At 46.8% G+C, this 15,297-nt stretch overlaps 1 protein-coding gene across 3 annotated transcripts in view; it reads right to left on the bottom strand.

Annotated features, from left to right (window-relative positions):
- The window catches only part of CLPB (caseinolytic mitochondrial matrix peptidase chaperone subunit B), a 149,011-nt gene extending 134,002 nt beyond the window's left edge, over positions 1 to 15,009 (bottom strand). The window contains exons 1-2 of one of the 3 annotated variants that reach the window (XM_032641087.1): positions 14,530 to 15,009; positions 11,053 to 11,104 (exon numbers count right to left, since the gene is read on the bottom strand). In XM_032641087.1, coding sequence (XP_032496978.1) covers positions 11,053 to 11,104; positions 14,530 to 14,932 — 455 coding nt within the window. In that variant the 5' untranslated portion in view covers positions 14,933 to 15,009. The remainder of the gene's footprint in view (positions 1 to 11,052; positions 11,105 to 14,529) is intronic. The other 2 variants (XM_032641086.1, XM_032641089.1) reach the window with 2 other exon arrangements.
- Between the last annotated feature and the right edge of the window lie 288 nt (positions 15,010 to 15,297).

The following is a 15,297-nucleotide window of genomic DNA, read 5'->3' as shown; positions in this document are numbered from 1 at the left end:
TCCTATACACTAACAATGAAAGATCAGAAAGAGAAATTAAGGAAACAATCCCATTCACCATTGCAACAAAAAGAATAAAATACCTAGGAATTAAAAAAAAAAAAAAAGAATGGTTGCTGAGCAGCTGGGCACATCAATCCCCTCTCAACCACCCCTGCCCCGCCCCCAACTCAGCTGTCACTGCTGTTAGAATAAGACAAAGCTCCTTACTATAGACAGTCTCCAATGCCTTGCAAGACCTGCTTATTCTCTAAGCTCCTGGCACCCCCCTCTGAGCTGCAGTCCCATCAGCCTTTTTCAGTCCTTCACACCTGCTGTTGTTCCTCCTGCCAGGGGCCTCTATAAACAAAAGTTCCTTCTGCCAGGAAAGCTCTTTTTATCCTTCTTCACCTAGGTTAATTCTTCCTCTCCTTCACCTCGGACTCAAGCTTCCTCTGGGAAGCTTTCCCTGACCAGAGTAAATCTCTCAGAGGCACTCAGGATTCTCCATACCATTCCTTTGCAGCATTTGTCACAGTTGTAATTTCATATTTGCATGATTAACGTCTGACTAGGCTTTAAGTTTCATGAGGTGAGGTCTGTACATTTTTGGCTTACCACTGATCCATCAGGGCCTAGCACAGTGCCAGCACACAGTAGGCACTATTTGTTGAATGAATAAATGACTGAACTAATTCACCATTTTTATTTTTTTCCTAGGGGATGTCAGTTCCTCCATTTACAGGTTTATTATGACTGTAAATAACTGTTAACGTCTGCCTAACTCTTACCATTCACAAAACACTTCTACAATTCTCAATAAGTATTTGTTAACTGTTTACATGAACAGAGATGAACAACACAGCAATGGTCTCCCACCTCCAAAACTCACAGTACTGTGAGAGAGACACAGAGAGAGAGAGAGAGAGAGAGAGAGACAGAGAGAGACAGAGAGAGACAGAGAGGAAGAAGGAAACAGATGACCCATCCCAAAAGAGGGTAATAAGTGCTACCTGGAGGGCTAGGGAAGGCTTCCCTGAAGACGTGACACTGATGAACCAAAGGATGGGTAATTTTCTAGACCACAAGAGTTCACCTGCCTGGAACTCTCACAAGATCCTGGGAGGGTGGCCTGTGAAGTTATCTTACAGTCAAAGTCACTGAGGAAGTTAAGGGACTACCAGCTCAAGGCCATACAGCCAAGGACCAGTGGGGCCAGCACTAGAGGCTCAATCCCAGGGCTGGGCTCCCCTTCAGGGGCATCCCTCCTTCCCCCAAGCCACCCCAGTAAGCCCTGGCTGTTCTCTGCTCCTCGGCTTGGCCAACCACCTGACTCTGCTGGGGTTCTCAGCAGCTGACTGGCTGTTTCCACAACTCACCTACTCTTGAAGTTCATAAAAAGCTGCTAACCCAATCTTCCCCAGTTGCTTTCCATCACCAGGGAGCAAGCAACCAGAGACTCAGTAAGTCCACACCTTAGAAAAGGTGCCAGGCCCTGGACCACTCTGCAAAATTGCTTGTTTGGTGAAGGCCCACTTGAGCAAGCCCTGGTGTTTTAGTGTGTGATTTGGACCCTCCTCAAAGGGCTCAGTTTTTTTCTGTAGAGCTTAACCGTGAGAATTATATTTCAGAGCTCTCAGTGGGAAGCCCATTAACAAGATTTGGAAACTAAGATTCAAAAAGGGAGGGTCTATTACCTACTAAGGGTCATAGAGACAGTTACTGTGACAGAAGTGGAACCCAGGTCTTGTTTTCTTTATTTAATAATCTTCACTTTAACGCCAATTATTTATATAAGAGAACCACTGAGAATTAATTTCTGAAAGTATTATTTTAAATAAAAAATATCATCTTTAAAGTTATGTGACGATGTTAACAGATGAGGTTTGTAATATATTTTAAATACATACTGCTCTTCTCTCTAAAATCCAAGCCAGCTATTTAGTGACAAATTCAGTGGCAAACTTTAATAACTTCAGTCAAACTTTAGTAACTTTTCTATCAGTGACTCATTCTGTCTCCTGAATAATAATGAACTTAGTAATTCCAGGGTAATACAGCAACTAGAACGGTCTAGGTTTAAATCCTGTCTCTGCTGGCCTTCTTCCTGACTCTCTGTCCTTGTTTCCTTATCTATAAAGTGGAGGTAATGATATCTATCTCTTGGGATTGTTATAAGCATATACTTAAAGAGCTTAGAATTGTGCCTGGCACACTACAAGTATTCAATTACTGCTAGCTGTTATTTTTTTTTAACATCTTTATTGGAGTATAATTGCTTTACAATGTTGTGTTAGTTTCTGCTGCATAACAAAGTGAATCAGCTATACGTATACATATATCCCCGTATCCCCTCCCTCTTGCGTCTCCCTCCACCCTCCCTATCCCACCCCTCTAGGTGGTCACAAAGCACAGAGCTGATCTCCCTATGCTATGTGGCTGCTTCCCGCTAGCTATCTATTTTATATTTGGTAGTGTGTATATATGCCTGCCACTCTCTCACTTTGTCCCAGCTTACCCTTCCCCCTCCCTGTATCCTCAAGTCCATTCTCTACATCTGCGTCTTTATTCCTGTCCTGCCCCTAGGTTCTTCAGAACCTTTTTTTTTTCCCTTCTTAGATTCCATATATATGTGTTAGCATACAGTATTTGTTTTTCTCTTTCTGACTTCACTCTGTATGACAGACTCTAGGTCCATCCACCTCACTGCAAATAACTCAATTTCATTTCCTTTTATGGCTGAGTAATATTCCATTGTATACATGTGCCACATCTTCTTTACCCATTCATCTGTCGATGGATACTTAGGTTGCTTCCATGTCCTGGCTACTGTAAATAGTGCTGCAATGAACATTGTGGTACATGACTCTTTTTGAATTATGGGAACCCAGGTCTTCTAATCCTAAAAACCTTGTATTCTTTCTGTAACATTATGCTGCCTTCCAACATCCCAGAATTCAAAAAAACCTGTGTGGGTTATACCCTAGCATTCAAAAAATGCTCTCAAAAAGCATCAAATTACAAGAGTGATGCCAGTTGGGCCTTGACCTTTTGGCCTAGGATAAAGCTTTTGTTTCAACCTACTGCAAGCCACAGGAACATTTACATATTTACTGGTTAAGAGAGTCACATGTTTTGGTTGCTCTGATGCCATCATTAATATCTTCCCATCAAGCCAAAATGATACAACAATCAATAGACAGACAGCCTCCCTGAGGCCCCGAGACAGTCAAATGTATTTACCAGCCAGAGTTTTTGTTAATTAGATAAAATCCCTGGATCAATATGCAGAACATTTACCTATACTGTAGCTAAGCACATTCTGGACACCTTAATCCTGGCACATGGACAGCAAGCGCCTCAAGCCCCAAGCTGGGGCATCTGGGGACAAGAACCAAACCAAGCCTTCAATGCAGAGCTAGAATAAATGTATTTAGCCTTCAACAAAACCCAACCCTTTCTCCTTTCCTGTGTTGCAAATCAAACCAGACTTTTTCCCAAAGGTATCTAGTAAAAAACTTTTAACTGGTATGAAGTACTTTATTGCCTAAAACCATCAAACCAGAAATCAAAACAAGATGTCAAAACAATCTCTAAACCGATCATTGAGGCAGCATGCTATATATAGCGGGAAGAGTCAGAAAGACCCATTCAACTGCCTAGTTGACCTCTCCACTTGAATATCTCACTGAAACGTTAAACTCAGCATGTTCAAAACTGAACTCATCATTTTCTTCCAACCAGTCCTCCTCTAGGATCTTCATCTCAGCGAATGGTAACAGCATCTCCACAGCTGATCAAGCCAGAAAACAGAAATTCATTCTTAACACCTTCTTCTCCTTAATCAACCATATCCAATTCTATTCATTCATTCATTCATTCAAGATTCACATATTGAGTACCTACTACATACCAGGTACTGACACTGTTCTACACAACACCAAGTCCTGTCTAGCTTACCTCCTCCATCTCTGCTACTGACATCTTACTTCAAGTCACCACCTGCCATCATCCTCTCTGGTCTGGACTACTCCAGTCACTTTCAACCGGTCTTCTCCAACCACCACAGCTCTATCAATCTATTCTCCACAGAGCAGCCAGAGTGATCTTTTAAAATTACAGATCTAGATCATGTCACCATGTATGTGTCTTTTTCTCTCACATACACATACCTTAAAATTCTTCAATGGCTGCCCACTGTTCTTAGTAAAAATAAAAATCATTAACTTGGCCAACAAATCCAGTGTGATATGGTCCTTGCTTAACTTTCCAACTTTATTTCACACCCTCTCCCACTTACTCTCTAGAGTCCAGTCATACTGGCCTTCTCTAATTCCTTCACATCTTTGCTTGACTCAAGGCCTTCTACCTACTGCCCTTCTAACACAATGTTCTAGTTTTCTCTTCATCCTTCAGAGTTCACTTCAATCTCACTCAGATGCTTTGCCTTACTGACCACATAACCCCACCCCTAACCCCTCCTATACTCAAGGTTCGATTCCCAAGTGTCTTGTACTTCATTTTTTAAAGAGTTTTATTAAGATATAATCCACAGGACTTCCCTGGCAGTCCAGTGGTTAGGATTCCGTGCTTCCACTGCAGGGGGCACAGGTTCAATCCCTGGTTGGGGACCTAAGATCCCACAGGCCGTGAGGCACAGCCCAAAAATAAATTAAATAAATATTTTAAAAATTCTCCTCTAGGGCTTCCCTGGTGGCGCAGTGGTTGAGAGTCCGCCTGCCAACGCAGGGGACACGGGTTCGTGCCCCAGTCCGGGAGGATCCCACATGCTGCGGAGCGCCTGGGCCCGTGAGCTATGGCGGCTGAGCCTGTGCGTCCGGAGCCTGTGCTCCACAACGGGAGAGGCCACAACAGTGAAAGGCCTGCGTACCGCAACAAAACAAAACAAAACAACAACAACAATAAAAACTCTCCTCTAAAAAAAAAAAGGAGAAATAAAAAAGATATAATTCACATACCATAAAATCCATCCATTAAAAGTACACAACTCAATTGTTCTTAGTAGATTCAGAGTTGTGTGATCTTGACTACTAACCTCAGAACATTTTCATTAGCCCAGAAAGAAACTCTGGACCCACTAGCAGTCACCCCCTATGCCCTCCCAACCCCAGCTTCTCCAGTCCTTGGCAATCACCAATCTACTTTGTCTCTATGGATTTGTCTGTTCTGGACATTTTATGTAAATTGAATCATATAATATGTGGTCTTTTGTGTCTGGCTTCTTTCACTTAGCATAATGCTTCCAAGGTTCATTCATGTTGTAGCATATACCTAGCAGTACTTCATTTCTTTGTACTGATAAATAATATTCCACTGTATGGCTATACCATATTTTTATTTATCCATTGATCAGTTAATAGACTTTGGAGTTGTTTCCCTCTTTAGGCTACTATGAATAATGCTGCTGTGAACGTTCATGTACAAGTACATTAATATACATGTTTTCATTTCTCTGCAGTACATACCTAGGAGTAGACTTGCTGGATCATAAGGCAACTCTATCTTTAATACTTTGAAGAATTGCCAACTGTTTTCCAAAGCAGTTACACCATTTCACATTTCCACCAGTAATATATGAGGATTCCAATTTCTCCACATTCTTACCAACACTTGCTATTATGTCTTTCTGATTACAGTCACCCTAATGGGTGAGAAGCAGTATCTCATTGTGGCTTTGATTAGCATCACCCTAATGCTAATGATGTTTGGCATCTTTTCACACGCTTATCAGTCATTTGAAAATCTTTTTCAGAAAAATGTCTATTCAGATCCTTTGCCCATTTTTAAATTGGGTTAACTTTTTTATTCTTGAGTTGTAAGAGTTCTTTACATATTCTGGATGCAAATCTCATATAATTTACAAATATTTTCTCCTTTTCTGTGGGAGAGTCTTTTCACCTTCTTAAAAGTGCCCTTTGAACACAAATGTTTTTAATTTCCATGAAGTCCAATTTATTGGTTTCCTATGCTTTTGGTGCCATATCTAAGGAGGCTTTGCCTAGCCCACAGTCACAAAGATTTAATCCTATGTTTTCTTCTAAGAGTTTTATAGTTTTAGCTCTTACATTTAGGTCTATGATCCATTTTGAGTTAATTTTTGTGTATAGGTGAGGTAGGGCTCCAACTGCATTTTTTTGCATGTGGATATCCAGTTGTCCCAGCACCATTTGTTGAAGAGACAAACTGTTCATCACTTTGAAGTACATAATTATAATTGCATAATTAGTCATCTGGCTCCCAGTTAGACTGTAAGTACCAAGAGGGCAGGAACTGTGCCAATCTTGCTCACCACTGTACCTCCAGCACTCAGTCCAACACCTAGTTCCTAATAAGCAGTCATATATATTGGTTGAACTAAGTAATAATTCTATTATTAATAATGAACACTCAACAACTCTGTAAGTTATAGGTACTATCATTTCCATGTTACTTAGTCTTATAGAAGTTAGGCAACTTGTGCCTTGTTTTGCTGGTTCTCGATTTTTGACTTAATGTGCTCCCTCTTCACCTGAGAAGAGGGTCAATGAGCTCCTCCAGAGCGAGGACTGCTTCCCCTTCCTCATTTTGTTGCCACCAACACAAATTCAGCTCAGGGCTAGGCACAATGGACAGGCTGGACAGATGAGTGACTGATGGACAAATGGACAATGCCCTCCATGACCAGGTCCCTTCCTATCTCCAGTCTCTCCTGGCCTCAGGCTGTGATCCAGCAACACCAAACAGTATATAATTTCCCCTCCTCACCACACACTCAAGGCTGTTTCTTGCCTCAGTGCTATCACTTACACTGTTCCCTTTGCCTGGAACGCCTTCTCCTTCTATTTGCTAAGCCCTCCTGATATTTTAAGACTCTAATCTTTTTCACTAGGAAATGTCTGAGAGGTGTCATTTCCTCTAGGACATCTTCTCTGGTCCCCCAGGTTGATTAGTGGTATATCCTGGCCTCCTGTCTCAGTACTGATCACACTGTGTTACCACAGTCTTCCCCAGACTCCTTCACTGAGGGCAGGAATCATGAGTGGTCAGATGTCCCCTGTGCCAAGTATACAACCCAGCATATGACAGGTGCTCAGTAAAATTTTGTCAAATGAGCAAATGAATCCTGGAGAGAAAGGGTAGGCAGTCTGCAGTCCAAGACTGACACCATCAGACTTCCTTCTTTTAAAAAGCGCTTGGGCGGATGGAAACAACTGAGTTAAGCACTCAGCAGAGGGCTTTCCTGGTGGCACAGTGGTTAAGAATCCGCCTGCCAATGCAGGGGACAAGGGTTCAAGCCCTGGTCCGGGAAGATCCCACATGCCGCAGAGCAACTAAGCCTGTGCGACACAACTACTGAGCCTGCGTTCTAGAGCCCGCGAGCCACAACTACTGAAGCCCGCGCGTCTACAGCCTATGCTCTGCAACAAGAGAAGCCATCGCAACAAGAAGCCAGCGCACCGCAACAAAGAGTAGCCCCGCTCGCAGCAACCAGAGAAAAGCCTGCGTGCAGCAACAAAGACCCAATGCAGCCAAAAATAAAATAAATAAATTTTTAAAAAACCAACAGAAAAAGCACTCAGCAAAGGCCCAGCTCCCTGCCGGGAGAAGGGAAGTGGGTAGGGGTATAGTCTTTCACCCAAGTTTGTTCAAAAGGAAATGTGATCTCCACTGGGAGAACAGGAGGCCTCACTTCTGCCAGCCCTGACAGCTCCTCACATGGCTCAGCTCGAGGTTGGACAGATGTGCCTTCAGACTGCCCTGTGCCCTAGGTTTCGGGTGAGTGGATCCTGAGTCCAGAAGCCAGGCTGGGTTTGGGCTAAGCCCAGAAGCAGGGCCACCTGCTCATGCTGCTGACAGGTGGGACGGGGGCCTCAGGACTGGGCTTCCACTCCTGAAGAGCGAGACCTGAACTTGCTAACAAGGTTTAAGTGTCTTGGGGGAGGAAGGAAACAGTTGCCACACAGGGAGAAAGGAGGAGAGGACAATGCGAAGAAAAAGGGACCCAGCCTTCCTCTGATATAGCCAATGGGAGTATGGAAATAAGACTCTGGATTGTCTACTTCAGGTTTGCTGAAAAGTCAGTAAAAAGCAGCTTTCCCCTACTTTCACTGTGCTGGAGAAGAGGATAAGACATGTGGGAAACCAGACCTTGTCCCTGCACTGGGGAGGCACACAATCCAGTGGTTTAAGGTGAAGTCTAGCACAAACCTTCTTAATATAAAAAAGAGTATGGCAAGTGGCAGAACCTTCCCTGCCCCTTTAGCCAGGCAGGCCCATACCACAAACGATTAGCCAGCTCTACATAAGACAGGTCAACAGTGCCCACACTTCAGGTGGCTGTCCAGAGCTGTTGGCTTGCTGCGTGAGGATTCCTCATCTGTTCCTGATTTGGGCAGCGTGGGAACCGCACTGGTTTTCCTGTTCATGGGCTGAGTGCCTCCTCAGTCCTGATGTTCAGCCCTGCTTCTCCCACCTGACCTCCAACCTCTCTTCTAGCAAAGGATTACTCTCCTGCCATGGCTAACACGGCTCTTCCTAGATGACCCACGTACTTTCCCAGACCAACAGGCAGGTGTGGGGCAATGCGCAGATCACACTCAGCTGGGAGGAGTCAAGGAAGTCTTCACAAGGGCTGTAGGACTTGAGCTGACGCTGGGAGGCTTTAAGCAGAGGGTAATGAGCACCATGTACAGAGAGCCATCTGTGTGGACGGCCCACACCTAGAACCTAGGAACTGCAGATTCCAGAGTATCCTTAAAGAGGATGATGAAATTTCCCGCCTCTGAGCAGAAGAGCTTCAGATTGCTGCCCTTCACTATCCAGAGCTCTCCCAAGGCTCTGGGGCCAGCGGAAGGTAGGGGGCCATCAAGGCAGAGACACACACAGCATAGAATCCAGAGAGGGCAAGAAGGAAAGGAGGGTAGAGGACAATATTATTACCAGGTCTGAGTTTTATTCCAAATACTGATTTAACCACACATCATACACATGGTGACCCAACCACGTATAAACTATAGTAAATATCTTTTAAAAATTGAGAATGGAATTCTATCCTGGTATCCGCAGGTCTGTTGGGCAGAACTAAAGGCCAGGACACACAGAGGAAGAAATTAGGGGTAGCGTTAAGCACCTGTGCAGAGTCTAGGGCGTAAAAAGGCTAAACAAGGGCCTGCAGTAGGAATTCAAGAAAGCTTCCTTCTAGCAAGGGTGGTCGGGCTCTCCCCACTCCTACCTGTAGGTCTAGCTCTCTAAGTGGGAAGAACTGTGATTGGTAGGTTACATGTTTGTTTCCTTGAGACCAGGTGGTGGTGGAGGGGGGAGACTGTCAATTCTGAGGGGCAGGGTCTGTGCCTTGCTCATCTCTGACCCCCTCACGAGGGGTGAAGGGAGGTTCTGACTGAGTCATCATGACCAAGAGAGATAGGACAAGAGGAGGCAGGAGAAAGGCAGGTTAGAGACTGGTGACACACAGGAAAGTCCCTACAGACCCTATCCACACAGGCAAGCATGAATGTTGTGAATCACACACACAACATAAATTCAATCACTTCCTGTAATTTTGTGGCAGGGGTTTACCTGCTAATGAGAAAAATGTGTATTTGAAAGAGCTAAATCAATCAACCCTTGGGGGCTCAATGGAACAGGGTAAACTCAGCCTCCCCTAGGTGATAGAAAGGTGGATTCACAGCACTGCTGCTCTGTAAATGCACTGCCTATACTGGCTCGCCAGAGGAAAGCAGCAGCCTGGCAGCAGTTACCTCAGCAGTCATCAACAGGTGATTAAAGGGTCAGCAAAAGCCTTAAAGGACGGGGCACAGCCACTTTCCGCCCCCTCATGCCATCGTACTGCAGCAGAAGGAAATGAGGCTCATCTGTTTCTGGCCACGCACTGCCTGGAGTTATGAATGGCTCTTATAACAACAAGCTGACATCTGTGCTTGGTTTTAAAGATGCATCATCGCATGTTTATTAAACTATTGCTCCATAATATTTATTTGGCTACGAAACAACTCCCAGCCCATACTTCCAAAAGTGGTTTATTAAAAACTAAGCCTTGAACATTAATACTCAAAAGCACCCTTGAGAATCAATAATAATGCTGCAGATAAAATGCAAGGGAATCAAAGCAGTAAGTCTTGATGGGGGCTGTGACTGCCTTTCAACACTTTCTTGTATGTTCAGGCAACTGGAGTGAGGGAGCGCACCAACGGGTGTGCAGCGCTGGACGCAGTGACAGCCTCTCCAAACACCTGACTTCCTGTTTAAAATGTGGACATAGTGGCAGGGAAGGGAGTGTGTCCTATGGCCACCTAGCTCTATACAAAAGGCAAAAAAATGGCCAAAGTTATGCCTAATGCAGGCCACTAGTTTCACCAAGAATGAAGCGTCTGCCCCTGAATAACAGCCCCATACTGATGCCCTATGTCTGAGCATCCGTCCAAGACACAGACTCTGCCCTGCCCTGGGCACCAGGCAGAGGCCCGAGTGAAGTCCTGTCCCTGAGCAAGAACAAGTCTCAGATCTAACTGACCAGTGGTTACTAGGGGAACAGCTGAGCCAGGGAGGCTAGAAATGCAGTCAGCCCCTGGGCAGGAGCCCAGCATGTGCACCCAGCCCTGCAGGCAGGCTGCTCTGGCAGAAAGGTCTCTTCCAGCTCCCTCTCAAATCTCCAACCCTCTCCACTGGTGCCCACCTGCACCCCATCCAGGCAACAAGCAATTACAAGTGACCGATCCCACAGAGAAACAAGAACAAACTGGAAGATTCACTGAAGAACCTACAGGATGCAGAGGAACTCCAAACCACATCCTTCAAAGAACAAAACAGCCAAAGGATCCGGGGATGTTTGGGGCCAGAAAAAAGACACAGGGACTGATTCTCTACCTTAAAATATCTAAGGGTTGACCTGGGCCAAAGGAGCCCAAGTGACTCGGTGACTACAAGGAAGTCACAGGGTTCAGTTCCCAGCTCACTGTGAGGATTTCCTCCAAGGCAGAGCCACCGCCAGAGCAAGGGGCCCATCCCGCTCAGCCCTCCTGCGCGGGAGAGCAAGGCCTGGGGTATGACACTCACCTGTTGACTTCTTGGACATTGTTGGCTCGAACAGCTTCCACCAGGGCTGCATCTGAAGAGAGAGGGGGCACTGGTCAAATCCCTGGCCAGGACCTACCCCTAAGGGCTGCTTGGAGGGCCCAGTAAGACAGTGGAAATGGAGGCACTTCAGAAACATGGGCTTTAACAAGTGAAAGGACGCCAAGATATACAAAGAGAAAGCTAGTCATCCCCTGCCTACGTGGTAGCCTCTGTTAACAACTTGTCTTCCACATCTTTCTATTAGAGCCCAAACGCTTCACTCTCATCACAAAGGTGATCCAAATAATGTGTTAGTACCACGTGTGGCCTACAGTAAACACTCAGTGTGTGAACTCCTTCACTCTTCCTTAGCTATAAAGCTCTGCAGGTTTATGTGATTATCATTGTTGTTATTAACCATCCCCCTACCTTGCCCCACTTTCTCCCCCCACTTCAGTTTCTCAGCCTAGTCTTGAATCTTGATGTCACAGGTCACAAGGCCAGCAAGAGGGACAGGATAGGGAGGAGCAGGCAGGGATGTGGACCCCTCTGAGAGTGGAGACAGCCTTGACCAGGAGGCCAGGCTCCAATACACTCTGCCCGCTATTCACCATGTGCTATGGCAGCCCCTCTCCCTCTCAACCCCCGCTTCCCTGACTATAAAGCAGAGACAGTAATCCCTGCCCTGACGGCCTCACAAGGATGCTAAAGAAATGAAATAATGGCTGAAAAATCTGCAAACACCCAAGTGCCAAGCCCAACAAAGGGAGATCCAAAGCAGAGGGTTCCAATCAATCCTTTAGGAATCACCAGGCCTAGCAGAAAGGCAATGTTAAGTCTGGCCTGGCCTGGGCAGCCTGGAGGCTGTTGGCACCACCTTGTGGCCATAGGAAAAGCTGCCTGGCTCGAAAAAACTCAAAAGTCAGCAGAGGCACAATTCTTTCCAGGGCCGGTGCAACACTTTGAGCCCAGCTGGTCCTGAGCTCCACTGATGGGCACTGGACAGACTCATACCCATCCCTGCCTCAAGGAGCTCTCAGTCCAGCCAAGAGAGTCACCCAGTAAAACATGAGAGGAAGCACTGGAGCCGGGTAGAAGTAGCAGACTCGGGCTCCAGTCCTAACTCTGCCACTTACTTTCTGTATGAGCTGGCTAACTTACCTAACCTCCTGAGCCTCAGTTTCCTCATGTGTACAAAACCCACCTTATCATGCATATGCAAACCAGTCCTGTGGTTCAGACCTATGCATATGCCGCCACCTCACCTCCTGGCCTAGACTGCAGGGCCAGGTCTTCCTTGGTTACCTTCCCCAGTTCTTCCAACACACACCCAGGCATGCTTGGGCAGCCCCTAGCTAGAAGGGAAACAAGCCTTCCTCAGATATTGCTGTATCCACTCTCCCCTCAGTCTTCAAAAAGAAGTGGCCTCTGCAAGGTCACAGAGGGAGTGAGGAATGAGCTGAGATTAGAACCAGGGCCTCCTGGCTCCTAAAGGGCAGTAATGACTGTGCTGCACTGAGGGTCTCAGCTTACAACTCAAAGTAAGGAGACAGGGTAACTGGCAGGTCAGAAAGGTTGAACTGGTCATGGTTTTGGTCATTATCTATTTTGGTGAACAGACCCTACTCTCTTTGCTAGGGTTCATATGCCACAAAGTCCAATCTGGAGCCTCCCAAAAGCTCTAAGGCAAGACCTTGGACACCTTCCCCCAATCCTTCTAAACATACTGGCCTCGGAACATTCCCTGCTCATCAACTTTCCATTGCCTACAGGAGAATTCCAACCTTTCCAAACCCTTGTGCCTGATATCCAGACCCCGCTCCATCTGCTCTCACCTCATTCCAAAGACCTCTTGTCCTCCAACCAGGATGGACACTCTGCTAGCCTCTATACATGCCATGCTGACCTGCGACTACTTTATCTTTGTTCCCGGAAACCTCTGCGTAGAATACAAACCATCTCAAGGTACACTTACTAAGTACCTACACTAAATACCAGAGACTATGGTGGACAAACAACGTGAAAGTATTAGGGAAAGGAGCTGGCATCAACCTGAAAATATCAAGATGCACTTGCTGCTCTCATGGAACTCACAATATTCACTCTCCTTTTCATCTTTGCCTTATCCTTCGGAACTCAAGTTCAAATTCCCCATCCTCCAGGAACATCTCCAATCATTCAGGAAGGCTTTCCTGACCCTGCTGGCCTTCTGATCCCTCAACAACACACTGTCAAACCACTCACCAGACCTACAGGTCTAACTGCCTGCACTGTCCCCTTAACTGGCATTGTGTTAAGTTAGGAGTTCTACATTGAGCTCCAAAGTAGGCACACACAGAGTATAAAAATATTGGAAGTAATAGAATCATAGCATGCCCAAGCTAGAAGAGCCCTTAGGGGTTCTATTTCAACACCCTCATTTTGTAAATGAGAAAACAGAGGACCACTGAGGAGGAGCAAAACTCCAAAGTCACAATGGGAGTTAGAGGCAGAATCAAAACAAGATCCCAGGTGTCCTTACTCCCCATCCAAGGCCCTTCCTTTATAGCTGGTCACATCTATTGAATAAACAAATGAATGTCAAGGGAGTCCCTCCTCTTGGTCCAAAATCTCAGAGCTTGGGATGCATGGAATCTAGGAACACCATGCCTTAGTCTTCTCCCTTGAGGAAAAGCTGAGAACCTGAGTAGCTGGACTCACGTAGGCCAGAAGTCTAGCTCTCTGCCTGCTCTCCCAGTCCCTGCTCAGCTCCATGCACCCAGGGGGGATGCCAACCTGGGTCAGCCAGCCCCCATGGTTGCTCTGGAGCTCTACAGAGCCACTTCATTGTCTTCCTTCTCCTGCCAACTGCCCCACATAGGAAGATCACCTCACGCCTGAGACCAGGCACAGCAAAACCTTAGGAGTCTCCCTGATGGATACACCCACGCTGCTGAACTCCAAGAGTCAAAATAACAGCACTGTAAGCGTACTGAGAAGTCATCCTTCACTGTATAAACGGGGAAACTGAAGCTAGAGAGCAGCAAGGGGCGAGCAGGGCCAAAGCTGGCATTGAAACCAAGTCTCCTCTTCCTTTCTCAGGCCACCTTAGGGAGGGCAACTTCTCTAAAGCATCTAATGGTTGCCCTTAAAACACGCGTGGTTCCTTGGAGACCTCTTAAAAGAGGAATTGAACCAGGTGATACGGTAGAGAAAATGCTCCCATTGTACAGATGGACAAAGTGATGCTCAAAGAAGGGAGGCTGACCTGTAATAACTGTATTATTATACAATAATAGTTGTACAACTTGGGAAATTATACAACGCAGAAACACTGAACTCTTCGGCCTGCTCTATGACCTGATGATGTCTAGGTCCTACAAGGACTGAGGCTCCGGTGGTCTAAATCTATATGCAACTCCCACCCTCCAAAGATACGGAGTCAGGACACTCCTCTGGCCTCTCACTTCCACAAACCCATACTGTCCCGATAATCACCCTTGTTGGACGGGCTCTTGCTGTAACAGTGTACCACCAGCACCGTCGCCAGCGCCCACACGCCCATTCCGGCCCTGTTGAGGGCCCCGTTCCAGCTGTCCTGTCCAGGCTGAGTGTCTTCGGGGCTAGGAAGGCGTCCCCACGTGGCGGCTGCGAGGCAGGGGGTCTCGGTACCTCCTCTCTGGCGCCCCCCAGTGGCTGCCCCTTCTCTTGTGAGTAAGGTCGGCGATGTTCCAGGGCGCCCCCCGATGGCTGCCCTCAGCCACTGAGGCTCCCCGCGTCCCCCGGTGCTCACACTCCGGTCGGTGGCACTCCCACGGCTCCGGAGAGATGGGGACCTAAACAGCTGGAGGAGCAGCCGCGGCACCGGCGCTGTTCTCCTCAACACCAGGGACCCCAGCATCGTGACAGCTGCTTCGATAACCCCCTGGTGCCGGCCCCTGTACTGGCCACGTCCAACATGGCTGCCGCGGCGCGTTCGAAGACGCCGCGTAGTGGAATTACGCACTACTTCACGGGAGTGGTAGTCCACAGCCCTAGATCTTGACGCAGCGGAGGAAAAAATAAACTACACTTCCCAGAAGGCTCTGGAACTTGCGCCAGAATGACTGCCGGCTTACGGGAGCCCGAGGCATGTTGGGAAATGGAGATAGGGCGGGGGGGCGTGGCAAGAAGGGAAACAACCAAGTAGGGGCGCGGCGATCAAGAGTTAAGGTTGAAAAAAAAAAAGCAATTTCTAACAATTGTAAATTAAACAGGAATCTTCAG

Source organism: Phocoena sinus, chromosome 8 (genome assembly GCF_008692025.1).
Source record: "Phocoena sinus isolate mPhoSin1 chromosome 8, mPhoSin1.pri, whole genome shotgun sequence".
Taxonomy (NCBI): Eukaryota; Metazoa; Chordata; class Mammalia; order Artiodactyla; family Phocoenidae; genus Phocoena; species Phocoena sinus.
This window is presented reverse-complemented; position numbering and strand designations above follow the sequence as displayed.